This window comes from Nansenia antarctica (genome assembly GCF_963989245.1).
Source record: "Nansenia antarctica genome assembly, chromosome: 3".
NCBI classification, from domain to species: domain Eukaryota; kingdom Metazoa; phylum Chordata; class Actinopteri; order Argentiniformes; family Microstomatidae; genus Nansenia; species Nansenia antarctica.
The window spans coordinates 26,353,370-26,370,869 of record NC_137688.1 but is presented as its reverse complement, the minus strand read 5'-3'; the positions used below and the strand labels follow the sequence as shown (position 1 = coordinate 26,370,869).

Below are 17,500 nucleotides of genomic sequence, written 5' to 3'. Positions count from 1 at the left end.
TGTATGTATTAGACGGAGGCCCGTACTGTATATATTAGAATACATTGATTCTCTGCGGTTGAACACTGAGAGAAAAGAGAACTGTTTTTGCTGTGTTACTGGACTTCCAGCGTGAGTTGGCAGCTGGTCTCATTAAGAGGGCAGTGAGAGAGTCCAGGTGGAGCCACTTATTCGCCACTGGCCTCGCCTCTCCGTGTGTGTGTCTGTGTGTGTGTGTGTGTGTGTGTGTCAAACTGCTCGGAGCCTGACCTTTCTCCCCATGCCTCCCTGGGGGCCTGCCTCTCTGCCAGAGGACTCGGGGGGGCTTTGCGTAGCGATGATTACCCCCCCCCCTCATCCATAAGCATCAGGAGGACACAGGGAAATGGTATGCTACAGCCACTTATGAAATATGGAAGAAGGACCTGCCAGCTCTGCACAGCCTTAGCTTAAAGCGGTATTGCTTGAGATGACTTATATGGGTATTGGTGTGTTTTTTCCTCTAGTCTACCATTTCTACTCATTTATTCCCCTTCCCCCCCCCCGCGCCGGTATTAGACGTGAGAAAGCGAGGGTGAGGTAGAGAGAGAGAGAGAGAGAGGGTGAGGTAGAGAGAGAGGCAGAGAGTGAGAGAGGGAGAGGGAGAGAGAGAGAGAGGCAAGAGAGAGAGAGAGAGAGAGAGAGAGACAGAGAGGCGAGGCAGAGAGCAAAAGAGAGAGAGAGAGAGGTGAGGCAGAGAGCAAGAGACAGAGAGAGCAAGAGAGAGAGAGAGAGACAGGCAGAGAGCGAGAGAGAGAGAGAGAGGTGAGGCAGAGAGCAAGAGAGAGAGAGAGAGTGAGAGAGAGAGAGGTGAGGCAGAGAGTGAGAGAGAGACAGAGAGAGCGAGAGAGAGACAGGCAGAGAGCGAGAGAGAGAGAGGGAGAGAGAGCGAGAGAGAGAGACAGAGACAGAGAGAGAGAGAGGGAGAGAGAGACAGAGAGAGAGAGAGCCTGAGGCGGGGGCCTCAGGTGTCATGTCAGGGCTAATCTTCGGAGGATGTCCAATCTGTCTGAAAAAGCCCAATTGAAAGTTGGGCTGATATTACAGGGAACAGGGTGACCTCAGAGCAAGGGGTCGGCTGTCATTGATTGTTTGCTCTTCCATTGTACAGAGCCCCACAGCGACTTCTGACACTTCCCCAGAGCTCCTAATCAACTTGGCGGTTAGATGTCGGCTTCACGTAGTTCCTTGGTGAAGTGAAGTCCATGGTAACAAGCCTCAACTGCAGTAGGCTGGCTGGTAGTACTGGGATAAGGATGAGATCAAATCATCTTGGTTAGGTTCAATTATACCTCCAGGGTCGACCATTGACAAAGACAGACAAAGACTCCATCCTGATCAGATGTAGGGTAAAGAAAGACAGGTCTCTACCAGACTCAGTATCTGGCAGACAGGGCAATGACTCTGCTCTACCAAAGCCTGGATAATTCAGACACATGTCATTATGTGATAGCTTCCTGAATATGAGTAGGCAGCATCATTCTATAAATCGGTATTCCGATATTTAAGAGGGGATAAGGTTTTTGTGAATTGTCATGGATTTTTTTTCTTCTTATCATTCCAAATTGTCCTGCTGGAAATATTAATATCAGCAATGTTGCCCATTAATGTGTACATATTTGAATGAAAAATAGCCTCTGTCAAAGACACTGTTATGAATAGATAGCCACCCCAGTGGTGTTTGAATCCACATCCAGTTCATGAAGTCCAAAACACTTTATTATACATTTTCTATGGTTACAAATTGAAATGTGTCTTTGGTGCTGTCCATCTCAAACCCTCTGACTACTGATTGAGGTGGTGAACGTGACAATGTGTTACTAAGTAGATCAACTGGTTTGGTCTGACATATGGAACAGACACAACACTCTCAACACAACACTCCCCCCCCCCCCCCAACAGGAGTCTCCATATGTGATGTTGAAGAAGAACCACGAGCAGCTGGCGGGGAACGATAAGTACGAGGGCTACATCGTGGAGCTGGCCGCCGAGATCGCCAAGCACGTAGGCTACAACTATAAACTGAAAGTCGTCTCCGATGGGAAGTACGGTGCCAGGGACCCCGAAACCAAGATGTGGAATGGGATGGTTGGAGAGCTGGTGTATGGGGTGAGTGATGTCTGGAGAGCTGGGTTATGGAGTGAGTGATGGTTGGAGATCTGGTGTATGGGGTGAGTGATGGGTGGAGAGCTGGTGTATGGGGTGAGTGATGGTTGGAGAGCTGGGTTATGGGGTGAGTGATGTCTGGAGAGCTGGTGTATGGGGTGAGTGATGGGTGGAGAGCTGGTGTATGGGGTGAGTGATGGTTGGAGAGCTGGTGTATGGGGTGAGTGATGGGTGGAGAGCTGGTGTATGGGGTGAGTGATGTCTGGAGAGCTGGTGTATGGGGTGAGTGATGTCTGGAGAGCTGGGTTATGGGGTGAGTGATGTCTGGAGATCTGGTGTATGGGGTGAGTGATGTCTGGAGATCTGGGTTATGGGGTGAGTGATGGAGAGCTGGTGTATGGGGTGAGTGATGTCTGGAGAGCTGGTGTATGGGGTGAGTGATGGAGAGCTGGTGTATGGGGTGAGTGATGTCTGGAGAGCTGGTGTATGGGGTGAGTGATGGGTGGAGAGCTGGTGTATGGGATGAGTGAAGGTTGGAGAGCACTTGAATGCATTGAAAGTAGGACAGCACTCTCTCTCTGTAACACATAACTGGATGTGTGTTCAGTCCCATTGCCCTTCCATCTATCTCCCTTTCAGATCACACATTCTGGTCTATTCATCTGTTCATACTAGGAACACGAGAGCACAACAACCATCTGGACACATTTGACTTAGACCATGGCTCTAGGTGCTGTGAAAAAGGTATTTGTGGTGATGAAGGGCGAAAGAGGAGGTTGTGGTGTGAACTATTCAGTAATAATGCCTCTCTCATTCTTTATCCTCCTCTAGGACAACAACCTAGTTATAAAATGCGTTTCTAAGTTTCTCATTTACTCTTCAGTCTTGGTATCTTCTGTTATCTCAGTCTCTGCTTCTTCATCCATGGATTCTAATGTTGATAGAAACGCTGTTAACACTAGAACAGCTGTGTCTTTTTTACCTACTGTAAGAGCCGCCTCGGGGGTCCTCTTTACAATGCTACGCTGCTATTTACACACAACGACCACTAGTTGGCCGCTTGTAAATTAGCCTACCTCCTTCACAGAAAAAAAGCGAAATAGCTTGATACTAGCTTATCCTGATGTGATTTTGAAAATGTAAGGATACTGGGTGGTAGAACGCACATATCTAGGAAAAGTCATGAAAGGAGGGTCCTGAAATTTGATCGAGTGCAAAGATATAAAAAAATGTTTACTCACAGGTGTCAAATGACCCCACCCATGGCTGTTCTAGTGTTAATGTATCTGGTTTGAAATCTTAACTCATGCTTGGGTGGAATTAGGGTCGCAAAATCCCCATAAGTTTGGGAAACTTTCAGATCATTTCCAAATTGTCCATAGGGAAACCCATATGGAAACTTGGTAAATGATCTGAAAGTTTCCCAAATATATGGGGATTTTGCGACCCTAGGTGGAACGAACAAGAACAAACAAGATCACAATGGTTTAAAGGTTAAACTCCTAACGCCCAAACTTCTCCTCCAGAAAGCCGACGTGGCCGTGGCTCCTCTGACCATCACCCTGGTCCGCGAGGAGGTGATCGACTTCTCCAAGCCCTTCATGAGCCTGGGCATCTCCATCATGATCAAGAAGCCCACCAAGTCCAAGCCGGGGGTCTTCTCCTTCCTGGACCCTCTGGCCTACGAGATCTGGATGTGCATCGTGTTCGCCTACATCGGCGTCAGCGTGGTCCTCTTCCTGGTCAGCCGCTTCAGCCCGTACGAGTGGCACGCGGAGGACTATGAGGACGGGGCGGACCCTCAGACGCCCACCCAGGCCTCCGCCTCCAACGGGGCCCAGCCGGGCCAGAGCCAGGGTCAGCAGAACCAGAACCAGCAGAGCCAAGAGCAGACCAACGAGTTTGGCATCTTCAACAGTCTGTGGTTCTCCCTGGGAGCCTTCATGCAGCAGGGATGTGACATCTCACCCAGGTAAGGTCCTACGACCTAGGAAGGAAAGCTAGTGAGAGGTCTTGGAGTTATGTGTGCTGTATGTGTGTAAACCAACCTGGCAGGATTTCACGTAGGGTATCTTGTACTGTATTGTTGTGTACAGCATACGCCAGTTGTCAGACAGTTTCAGACAGTTTGGAGATAAAAAAAGATCCTAGATAAAACAGGCCCAGAATCACAGTGGAGTGGCATAGGGAGTTGAGTTTGTTTTCTGTTATGTGTTACTGAGATTTCAAAGTCCTTCTGCTGATTGGATGGACTTTTCCTGAACTTTAAAAGGCTGATGAAGTTGTTATACAACAGTTAAAGTAGCTCGCAGCCTTTACTTAATCGGGGGGGACTCCCATGGAGATAAAGGATCTCTCTTCTCTTCTCTCTCTCTCTTTTCTCTTCTTAAGTGTGTCATGTTGTGAAACATACAGTCCTCATACTAAGGAAGTTCCACAGTCAGCGTGTCTTGGACGTTCCCCCCCCCTACGGAGCGATCAACGATTTTGCATTTCAGTTTACTTTAAACAAAGTCCGTGATATGATGCGTTTTGTGTGACTATGCAATTGTTGTGTGCCTATCAAATATTGCTATACTCATTGTTTAACCTTAAACATATTTTAAGTGTGCCCACTCTCTCAGTAGTAAACAACATATTTAGGAGCAGGCACATACCATATCAAGTAACAGTGAGACCAGTTTAACTCTAAAGGACATAGGAGCCTTAGCCCAGTGGTCAGCAGCAAGACAGAACAGCATGAACACAGAATAGCCATGTATGGGAACTAATGTCAGTATTGTAAGTTACGAGGTAAAGCTATTTCCCTCTCTGAGAACTGTATATAAGCTGTAACAAACATCAGTACCATGCTTGGCATCTCTATGCCACAGCCAGGCTCGGCACCAGCCATGTCGTAGCCATGCTTGAAGCTTGGACTTATCAGAGCATGCTGCCTTGGAAACATCTGTACCTGGGAATGCAACCCAGATCTGCCTAATACAATGATTACAATTCAACCTTCTCTCTGAGTCATCAATATATCATTTCCGGCCACGTGACCAAGAAAGATCTCCTTATTATCAAATGGCGTCACGAACATTATTACAAATGGCGTCACGAACAGGATGCTAGATTCAGCGAAACAGGTAAGGCACAATGTAATTATTTGCTTAACCTGAATTGCTGTTCTAGAACGAATCTTGATTTTTTTCAAAAAGGAGATGTATTGATATTGGAAAGTACTAAATTAAAATAGTTTGAATAGAAGGCGCTGTATAGTCAAAGACGGTGTGACTGGTCAAAACACTGAGAGTTAGGATTTATTGAGATTCTGAACTTTGTAAGGAACAAAGCAGAAGTCTATGGTGTATTAAGTTAGGGACAAGACCTTAAATACGTGATTGAAAGCACAGCACTTTGAGGAAAACTAAGTTTGAAAAGATTTGGCCATAATATTTAAAAGACTCTAAGAGAAGTTTCAATCAACATAATTGATTACTAAAACCGCATGTCTATTAACATCATGGGAAGCAAACTACTATGTATGGCATGCAGAATGTTATCATTAAGAATGAAATGAATAACAACCATATTTCTGAACCAAGCTTCACAACAGGGCGAGAGTGTTAAAACTCTGACCCTAGGCTATTAATAGAACGGAGACTGCTCCTGTAACCAAACACACACACACACACACACACACACACACACACACACACACACACACACATCGAGCTACAACATACAACAAATAGACAAATTTGTCTCATATTGAAATTATCATGCAAATCTGTGTTGATTCAGCAGACATATAACATTTTGATTGATTTAGTGAACAGAGAAATACACATTAAGACTCTAAGACTGTGAAACATCAAAGGAGGACATTTCTGATGGAGAAAACACAATTCAGCAAGAAAGACCTGGAATGTATTCTGACAATGCCTGTCGATTCTATTTCCTGACAGAATCAAGGAAATCAAGAGACATTGAGCGAAGGACTCAGAGACCGAGATGCTGTTTAAGATCTGGTCTAAGTTAACCATTGCAGAAGTGGGGAGAGAATGTTGCAGATGCTGAAGGAAGCTATTGCCGGATGAAACAAGAGAAATGAGACAAACTAATGACATTTCAATGTGACAGACAATGGAAATGTTAATTCTTATGATTTAAGACAGAGACATGATGATGACAAGAGAGACTTACACATACTTTTATGTAGTCGTAATTGTTCAATTGTACTGACGCACGCAACTAACAGTGTCATCAGCAGTAAACAGCTGAATTCAACATACAAAATCTTAAGAGAGAACAAACACTTGCAAGTTTGCAATACCATGCACACACTACTCATGGCACGAACTTACAAACTTTCTTCTAGGAATTCTAAGGGACGGGAACAACAGTCCAGATAACCCAATTAACAAACTTATGCTTAACATCTGTATTTTTGTTTCCAACTGTTTCTGAGCAGGTTAATTCCACAATCCATTGATGGAGAGCTTTTTTTACAAGATTTTATAGACTTAAGTCAAGAAAAGGAGGGGTGTAGTGTAATGATAATGCTAAAATTGTCTTAAGTTAATAAAACCTCTTAACGCTGTGAACAGAGGCAAGAACACGTGCAAGACTGATGACCATCAAAGAATCAAATAGCACTCCTTGTTACCAGAAACACAAGGCCGTTCCTTTGATTGAAGATCTACTTCCAGACATTGTTATATTGACATATAATGTACTTTGTATGATGGAACCGATGCCTAATGTATTTCTGATGTGGTCATTGACTTTATTAAGAACACCACATGTTTTTCAATAGAAATAATTTACCAGTCAAATTAATCTTACATCATGGGGAAAAAAAAAGAGTGAGCTGATATGATGCGTTTTGTGTGACTATGCAATTGTTGTGTGCCTATCAAATATTGCTATACTCATTGTTTAACCTTAAACATATTTTAAGTGTGCCCACTCTCTCAGTAGTAAACAACATATTTAGGAGCAGGCACATACCATATCAAGTAACAGTGAGACCAGTTTAACTCTAAAGGACATAGGAGCCTTAGCCCAGTGGTCAGCAGCAAGACAGAACAGCATGAACACAGAATAGCCATGTATGGGAACTAATGTCAGTATTGTAAGTTACGAGGTAAAGCTATTTCCCTCTCTGAGAACTGTATATAAGCTGTAACAAACATCAGTACCATGCTTGGCATCTCTATGCCACAGCCAGGCTCGGCACCAGCCATGTCGTAGCCATGCTTGAAGCTTGGACTTATCAGAGCATGCTGCCTTGGAAACATCTGTACCTGGGAATGCAACCCAGATCTGCCTAATACAATGATTACAATTCAACCTTCTCTCTGAGTCATCAATATATCATTTCCGGCCACGTGACCAAGAAAGATCTCCTTATTATCAAATGGCGTCACGAACATTATTACAGTCCGTTTAATAGGAATCAGCGTTTGAACCTTTGAAAAGCATTAGTCACGCCGTACAAAAACGGACTCACTTCAAGGACTGTGCTGAAGGGTCCTGGTGTGGATATTAAGCAGTGCCGGTAGTGCTGCTGTCTTTGGTTCTCCCCCCTCGAGTGCTCTCATGAACTCTACCACGGTCCCACTCGTGAAAGGTCACCAATTAAAAATCTCATTAATGCGTCTGAAATTAGAGCCACTGAGAGGTTGACTTTCAGAGCTTTCCAGAGGGATTAGTCAGAGGAGGAGAGGAGAATGTCATCAGTCTCACCCTCGGCCCAGGGCCCAGAGAGAGAGAGAGAGAGAGAGAGAGAGAGATCGAGAGAGAGAGATCGAGAGAGAGAGAGAGAGAGAGAGAGAGAGAGAGAGAGAGAGAGAGAGAGAGAGAGAGAGAGAGAGAGAGATAGAGAGAGAGATAGTGTTATTGATTTAAAGGTCCAGTATGTTCATTTGAGCTTTAAAATAGGGCGGAAGTAATTGTCTGTGTGGCCACAGAGGGCAGCAATGCTCAACGTGATAATGCTTCACCTTTAAAGAGCCTTATCAGAGGACGCTTGGGTGGCGAAGCTTGCTAAGATGCATGCCTTATAGGGAAGAAGTAATTGTCTGTGTGGCCACAGAGGGCAGCAATGCTCAACGTGATAATGCTTCACCTTTAAAGAGCCTTATCAGAGGGTGCTTGGGTGGCGAAGCTTGGTAAGTTGCATGCCTCATAGGGAAGAAGTAATTTTCTGTGTGGCCAGAGAGGGCAGCAATGTACAGCGTGACAAGCTTCAACTTTAAAGAGCATTATCAGGAGTCTCACTAAGGCGCATGCCACAAAATCAGCAGGGTCACTGGTTCGATTGCGGCCATCGACCTATCCTGCATGTCGTCCCTCCTCTCTCTCATCCACCCTTCTGTCAATCTCTACTGTCTCTATCCCAATAAAGCAGAAATGCCCTAAAAAACATATGTGACACGGTCTGGTGAAAAGGTCTGCATGTCGTCAATTCTTCTTCTTTTTTTATGTGTTTAAGTGTTGAAGAGCCCACTCAATATAACACACAACAGTTTTAGGATCGCTAAATACTTATAATTTGTGAATGTGATTCTCTGTATCTCGTCCCGTCCTGCTTTAGGCTACTGGGTTAGTGATACATGGCTTGTAAACAAACGTACGTTTTAGGACGTGTTCAAAAGCAAGGACTGTGTGATCATCTAATTATGTGTAGTTATGTGTTTTTAGCATGTTGATGTTCTATCAGCATGTTGTGATGTGCTAAACATGCAGTTAGATGTTCATAGCGATGTAGCTTAGCTGCCAGCTAGCCACCAACCTGATGGTAGCAAACGCATCTGTTTTGATTCAGAGCGAGTTTCTCCGGTATTTGTGTTTGAGGTGTATCAACATTCAAATAAGCATAATCTTCTTCAACTATTTTCAGATGTCAATGTATGACACATAATTTGAAAGCTTACAATCTGCACCTTCATAATCTGTAAAGGAAATGACCTTGCCCTACTTGGGGACTTTTTCACCAGACAGGATCACATTCTTTTATTTTTTTCAGATGGCTGCAACCATGGCAGGGCTGGTACACATTTCCCATTTTCTTCTGACGCTGGTTTTGGCCAACTGCAATTAGTCCCACTGGCACAGCACCAGAATATCTGAAAGGCCTTTTGCTAGCATATCAGCCCAATAGAGCTCTCAGGTCTTCTGACGCTGGTTTTCTCTGTGTACCACATGTACAAAAGAAGAGATTTGGTGAGGCTGCATTCTTATTTTATGCACCCAAATTGTGGAATGCACTGCCAGTTTACATCAGGGATGCAACCTCAGCAAATATGTTCAGAGTCAAGACAAGTCAAGACTAAAAACCCATCTTTTTAATATTGACTAAATGACTAAATAATTAAATTAAGATTATATAATGATGTTGGTAAAGGATGGAAACACCTCCACCACTTTCAAAGAATGTTTCTCCCCTCTCATTCTAAGCTCTCTGAATAAAGGGATGAAAAAAAAAATGGTATTCCCTTTCCGAAACGCCATGCCTATTTGTATAATAGTGTGTTTACATAACATGACATTTCTCTCTTCATATCTCAAAATACCTTGAACAGTTCTGTGTAGCCACGTGTGGAGGTTGACTGGAGCGAGCGGCTCTCTGTGGGGTTCCTTCACCACTCCAATGACTATTGATTGAGAGAAGGTCATCGGGTCTGTGTGAACTGCGCTGTGCGTCTCCACTTTCGAAAAAATCACTTCACGTCGAAACACACTCTGTATCATTCCTTTGAAGTCTCAGCACAGCAATGGCACTCCAAGTCATCCAGGCGCTCCATGTCAAAAACACAGCGCTTTACTTTTCTGACTGCCTTTTGATTTGTTGGAGCTATCGTAAAAAAAAAAGAATGTTTCGTTCTGTTTCTAGGGTTGGAACTAGGTCTTGAAGGAGCCGTATCTCCTGTTTGGAGAAAGAGTTGATGATCTCGTCGTTCTATTTTGCACAGAATTGAGGTGTCGCCTCCTCTCTGGGGAAGGCAGTTTGTAAACAGCTCAGTTTCAGTTTCTGAGTCACGGCATTTAATCAGAAACTAAGAGGCGAGAAACCAATGCTAACGATCGTCATTGTGTCTGATTAATTGACGCGCGTGTCTAATTTTGAGACATTGTGTGCGTGTGTGTGCGTGTGTGTGCGTGTGTGTGCGTGTGTGTGTGTGCGTGTGTGCGTGCATGCGTGTGTGTGTGTGCGTGTGTGTGTGTGTATTATGATGAGCTAGAGAGCCCGTTGTAAATCTCCATCCCTTTGTCTAATGAATTCCAATTGGATGGGTCTGAAGGTCTCTGCATCTGTGTGTGTGTGTGTGTGTGTGTGTGTGCGTCTGTGTGTCCGTGTGTGCGTCTGTGTGTCCGTGTGTGCGTCTGTGTGCGCTTGCATGATATTTGTTCTCTCTAAAGCCTTGTTTACTCTGTTTCTAAATGTCAGCCCTGTCACTCAGCCCCCTGTAAGACCCCGTCTGTGTTCGTCTCTGCAGACAGGTGAGCTCTCTGAGCAGGTACCTGACCTCTCCCCCCTCCCCACCCCTGCCCCCTCTCCCCCATCCTCCCCCAGCCTTCCTCCATCCTCATTAATCCTTACTTCTCTCTCCCCCCCGCCCCCATCCTCCTCTCCACTCCCCAATCTTTATAGATCTGTCTGTCTCTCCCAGAGGATATATTTAGGGATGAATTGACCGCGTGGGGGTGGCGGGGTTGCGTGTGTGTGTGTGTGTGTGTGTGTGTGTGTGTGTGCAGCGGGGTTGCGTGTGTGTGAAGCACCTGTCACCTCATGGCTTGTGAACAGTGACTCACTGCGCTGCACACATACACACACACACACACACACACACACGTGACGCGCGGGTCATGGAATAGTGTGTGACTGAAGAGCGGGTGGGTGGTGGGACCGTTTCAAAACCAGAGAACACAATGCATAAAAAATCTAAATAAATGTATCATTCTTGTGCAATTCATATAGTATAGGCTACGTTGTGGTGTTACTTTCATTATTTGCATCGGGTATTTGAAGCTTTAGGGTCTAACTACGCAGAAAAAGGGAACTGCATTTTGTATATCGTGAGCTTAGAATTATACGGTTCTATCTCCGTTTAGGGTAGTTCAGAGATATTGAGCGTCAAAGTTTTTACATTCCATTATGTTTTGTGAGATGGAACCTTTGTATTTTATTAATTACTAACTAAAACATTTCAACATTTTAAAAATAACACCACACAGGCATTAATAAACACCTAATGGATAAGATTATGTAAAAAACTCAATTTTGGCCAAACCTTATAATTCTAACGTCACGATATGTGACAGGGTCTGGTGAAAAAGGCCTCAAGTAGCGGGAGATCATTTTTCAGTTGCAAGTCAGGTTCAGATAAGGGTCTTAGATTTACACTATCACGTGAAAGTCGGCCCGGTTGCAGACAGGTTATTAGCAAATGCAGATGGCGTCAACAAACAGCTGACCTGCACATCACTAGCACACAGTTGTTGTTTTTTATCAATCTCACTATAATGATGAATTAACACACTTGTGGTTTTGATTGACTTTGTTTGTGTGTGTGTGTGTGCGTGCGTGCGTGCGTGCGTGCGTGCGTGCGTGTGTGCGTGCGTGTGTGTGTGTGTGTGTGTGTGTGCGTGCGTGCGTGCGTGCGTGCGTGCGTGCGTGCATGCGTGTGTGTGTGTGTGTAAGTAAAGTGTTCTTCCCAGAGGAGTTGTCTTCTGTCCTCAGCGGCTTGGTGTCACCGATGCGCACCGCTAGCACGAAATAAATCAACATTGTTACTGACACCCCTACCTGCCAGAACAACAATTTGTTAGCCTGACGGTCAAAATCATTCAATAATGACTAATGTATTCAGTCTAATACCCTCTCCTGGCCTGGCCCACTGATGGGGTTTCTCATCATTCTGAAATGTTCTGTTTCTGCACAGGTTCCTTCCATGCGTTATCTGGGAATAATTGAAACAAAAGTAATTGTCTATTTTCCTTTTTAATATTCCCCCCCGGGTGTCGGGTTTCCACGCCACCAAGTTTGATAACGGAACACAAACAAAGTACAATTCAATCACAAAGCGTGAGCTTAGAATTCTAAGGTTCTATCTCCGTTTAGGGTAGTTCAGAGATATGGAGCGTAAGTTTTTACATTCCATTATGTTTTGTGAGATGGAACGTTTGTATTTTCTGAATTACTAATTCAAACATTTCAACATTTTAAAAACAACACCACACAGGCATTAATAAACACCTAATGCATCAGATTATGTAAAAAAACTCAATTTTGACAAAAATTTAGATAGAACCTTATAATTCTAACGTCATGAAAGTACAATTCAAATGCACTAAATTCAAATGCAAACCAGGGTTATTCCAAACGCAGGTCCTCAGCCCAAACTGTTCAATGCACATCCAACAGTCCAGGTCACAATACAGTACACTTACTTCTCTCACACCTCTCACCCCCCCCCCCCCCTTCTCTCACACGATATACTGTATATTCAAATATTACATAGCTTTGTATCCTTTTGAAGGGCAATACCTCCAACACCACAGCCGGACAGCTGGTAGCTACCATGACTGTTCTGTGTTAATGAAACACTACTCTCACTTCAAAGAAAATAGGATTTGAATAGATTATCCTTCACTGCATCCTTCCCATGAGTGTGATATGTAATCTGCACGCAGGCTCCTTTAAGGACGCCTATGATTGTTCATCATAAACATAAACAGAGTAATGAAAGGGAAACCGGTTGACGTTGTATTACTCAGAATAACAGCTCTTAATGAGACCGTGAAAGGAGCCCCTCTTGCTACACTCTCAGCAGGTTTTGATATCAGAGCGGGTACCGAGCCAGCCAGTGAGAACAGCTGATTTATTCATAACACAGCCAGCATTCAGTTTACTTCAGGACATAAAACTTATGTTTTATTTATGTGTAAATCACATCAAGGCAACTCTTGACACACTCACACACAAGCTAATACACACGTCCTCACGCACGCACGCACACACACACCACACCGACACACGCACACACACACACACACAAGCTAATACACACGTCCTCACGCACGCACACACACACACACACGCACACACACCACACCGACACACGCACACACACACACACACCACACCGACACACGCACACACACACACACACACACACACACACACACATTGTTGATACCATTCCTCATTCCATTCCATGCGTTATAATGCACCCGTCCTCTGATTTCTACCTCCACCAGCCTCCCCTGGTACACACATACCTTCATATCCGTTACAGCGAGGACTTAGATCTGTGGCCGAGCTAACGTGTGGTGTTGTATTACCGTGGTGCAGTGGGCTAAGTGGTCCGTATGCTGCAGGAGCCCATCAGGGCCAGAAAGAGAGAGAGCTCTGGCTCTGGTTTAAAGATGAATGCTCTGATGATACTGTACTGTTTCTGCTCGGCAGAGTAGAGCACAGGGCTTACGTAGTTAAATAATTGTTGGCTGTTTGATTCATAGGCCTCCTACAGAGAAAGAGAAGAGAGGGGGCAGGCAGATAGAGAGAGAGACAAGAGACAGAGAGAACGAGAGTGGCTGAGAAAGAAAGAGAGTCAAAGGAGACAGAGAGAAAGAGAGTCAAAGGAGGAGGAGGGGGGGGAGGGGGGGAGGGACTCAAATAGAAGGACAGAGAGAAATGGTGAGTGAGGGAGAGGAGGGAGGGAGGGGAGTAATAGAGGAGGAGGAGGAGGGAGATGACTAAAATCTCTGCAGCTCATCAGAACTGTTTAGAGAGCTGGGTGTGCTGCCATGGCAACCCAGCGAGACACGGGTATTTCTTCCAGAGTGGCGCAGCTCACAGCGTGTGTGAGTGTGTATGTGTGTGTGTGTGTGTGTGTGTATGTGTGTGTGTGTGTGTGAGTGTGTATGTGTGTGTGTGTGTGTGTGTGTGTGTGTGTGTGTCTATACGGCAAACTATATCGATCTTCGCTCTAAATTACAGTATGGATGGATGTTATACACACACACACACACACACACACACACACACACACACTCCGGCTGAAGTGACTAACACTCTGTGGGTGTGCAGGAGCAATGCAGCCCACTGATATATCACCAGGGTCTTTGTCAACACTGACCAGGGGCAGCTGTTAGTGGCAGAAGTCAGATTGTGTGTGTGTGTGTGTGTGTGTGTGTGTGTGTGTGTGTGTTTCTTTATGTGGTGCCAGAGGCTACTGTCAAAAAGTGATTGCACTCATATCTCAAACACATAGATTCCTCTGCACGAAGAAACATTACTGGCATAAATTGAAACGGTGTGTGTGTGTGTGCGTGCGTGTGCGTGTGTGCGTGCGTTACGCTTGCATTCGTGCATGTGTGTGTGTGTACAATGACATGCACTGAGCCATATACTGTTGTCACACATAACAGCTGCTAAATTACTTTTAACTTTTTACGAGAGCATACATTAAGCAATTACACAGCATTGCACACCGTAACACACGAGGGTAAGAGCTTTAGTGGACATGTCCACGGCTTGCCATTTACCTGCCTTTGGTCTGGGTGTTGAGGGCTGGAAACAACATTAGCATAATATGCTCATGGAAATACTGACCTTTAGTAGGAGGAGAGGAGTCAGGTTAGAGAGAGAGGGAGAGAGAGAGGGAGAGAGAGGGAGAGAGAGGGAGAGAGAGAGAGAGGGATAGAGAGAGAGGGAGAGAGAGAGGGAGAGAGAGAGAGGGGGGGGGAGAGAGGAGTCAGGCTGGAGAGAGAGAAAGAGAGAGAGAGAGAGAGAGAGAGAGAGAGAGAGAGAGAGAGGGAGAGAGAGAGAAGAGAGGGATAGAGGGAGAGAGAGAGAGGGGGGGGGGGAGAGAGAGAGGGATAGAGAGAGAGAGGGAGAGAGAGAGAGGGATAGAGAGAGAGGGAGGGAGAGAGAGAGAAAGAAAGAGAGAGGGAGAGAGAGAGAGGGAGAGTCTGACTGAGACTGATGCGACAGGCATGTGGTTTATTGTGAGGAATTAGGATTGAGTCGTTAATATAAATGTTTCTAGTGTAAATTCTGTTAATGAAAATGATTTATACTGTATCCTCTAGGGCTTAAAGTCTACACTGTCTGCATACAGAGTACAGTACGTATGTCTCTGTGACACACACACACACACACACACAAAGACACACATAATAATAATAATAATAATAATAATAATAATAATAATAATAATAATAATAATAATAATAACCTTTATTTGTATAGCACCTTTCCTGCAAGCTTTGCAGCTCAAAATGCTCCAATCATTATATAATCATAATTTAATTATTTAGTCATTTAAAGGCAATATTAACAAGATGGGTTTTTAGTCTTGACATGAACATATTTGCTGAGGTTGCATCCCTAATGTAAACTGGCAGTGCATTCCACAATTTGGGTGCATAAAATGAGAATGCAGCCTCACCAAATCTCTTCTTTTGTACATGTGGTACACAGAGAAAACCAGTGTCAGAAGACCTGAGAGCTCTATTGGGCTGATATGCTAGCAAAAGGCCTTTCAGATATTCTGGTGCTGTGCCAGTGAGAGCTTTATAAACAAGCAGAAGGATCTTGAAATCTATTCTGAACTTAACAGGAAGCCAGTGTAGAGTCTCTAAAATAGGAGTTATATGAGCTCTTCTGCTTGTTTTGGTTAAAACTCTCGCTGCTGCATTTTGGACTAATTGCAGTTGGCCAATAGCTTTCTTCGGAAGACCAGAAAGGAGACCGTTACAATCGTCCAAACGGGTAATAACAAAAGCATGGATTAACACTTCTGCATCAGCTTGCCAGAGAAAATGTCTAACTTTTGCAATATTCTGTAGATGCTAAAAAGCATTTCTAGTGATAGATTTGATGTGAGGCTCAAAGTTGAAGTCAGAATCTATAATCACACCTAGATTCTTAGGTATATTCCTAAGAAGATTCCTATTCTACATAGTTGTATACTGAGTCCATGCCTGTTCCTGCATTTCACCATCAATGGATCATCATGGAGCGGACCAGACACACACACACACACACACACACACACACACACACACACACACACACACACACACACACACACACTCACACACACACATACACACACACACACTCTCACACACACACACACACACACACACACACACACACACACACACACACACACACACACACACACTCACACACTGACATGAGAGGTGTCTGTGATGTTGGTCTTGGTGTGTGTATTGTTGTTCCAGCTCTCTCTCATTAGAGTCTCAGTCTCAGCTCAGGGCCGCGCATAATAAGGACCCATCCTGCAAGACTAGCACCCAATTACTCAGCATGTTCTCATTAGCGCTTCATACACTTCTCAAGTGTGTGTGTGTGAGTGAGTGTGAGTGTGTGTGTGTGAGTGTGAGTGTGAGTGTGAGTGTGAGTGTGTGTGTGTGCGTGTGCGTGTGCGTGTGCGTGTGCGTGTGCGTGTGCGTGTGCGTGTGCGTGTGCGTGTGCGTGTGCGTGTGCGTGTGCGTGTGTGTGTGTGTGTGTTAGGTCGGATTTGGCTATACAAAAAATAACTCTGAAGTCCCGCTTGGTGTCAATGAGCAACTGATGATAGTACGCCTTCAGCTCCTCAAATGACCCAACATTAGATTCTGACCCAACATTAGACTCTGACCCAACATTAGACTCTGACCCAATCTGGAATGGACCCCTTGGCATGCTAATGGTACCCCTCCTGACCCTGTGTGTCCAATATGGACAACAGCTGGTGAAACCCGGAAACAAGTCACCAACCGACTTTTATTCTGAAAAATCTAAATACATTTCAAATGTCAACGCTGTTGAAAATCAATGACACACTCGCTAGTCAAGCCAAAACACTGCAATGCAATGGATTCAGTGAGTTATCCCCACTACTACCTAGTTAGTGTAGAGTAGTGGGGATTACTCACCGAATCCATTGCATTGCAATATTTTGGCTTGACTAGTGAGTGTGTCATTGATTTTCAACAGCGTTGACATTTGAAATCTATTTCAAATGCATTTACATTTTTCAGAATAAAAGTCTGAACGGTCTGCCGGTTTGGTGACTTGTTCCCGGTTTCACCCGCTGCTGTCACATATGGTTGGGTAGTGACCTAACACCATCTTTTTGCCACAATAAAAACAATTCAAGGGTCAGGGTTACCTCTCAGACTGTGCCATAGTCCGTGGCAGGGAAGAGAGGGACGTCTGCATCACAAGAGCCATGAAAGGTTCTGAACCGTGATGGACAGACCTTGAGACCGGTCCGCTCCATGACGAACAACATAGAACTCCCCCGGCAAAACACAGTCAAAAACCCCAAAGAAACCCCATAGAAACCTGGATGTGGCGTCACTGAAA

General features: G+C 44.7%; 1 protein-coding gene across 2 annotated transcripts in view; it reads left to right on the top strand.

Moving 5' to 3' along the window:
* Positions 1-17,500, top strand: part of gria1a (glutamate receptor, ionotropic, AMPA 1a) — a gene marked incomplete at both ends in the record, with an annotated part of 90,695 nt that overhangs the window by 47,221 nt on the left and 25,974 nt on the right. For both annotated transcript variants that reach the window (XM_080526672.1, XM_080526671.1), the window contains 2 exons: positions 1,921-2,127; positions 3,651-4,096. In XM_080526672.1, the coding sequence (XP_080382798.1) occupies positions 1,921-2,127; positions 3,651-4,096 (653 nt within the window). The remainder of the gene's footprint in view (positions 1-1,920; positions 2,128-3,650; positions 4,097-17,500) is intronic.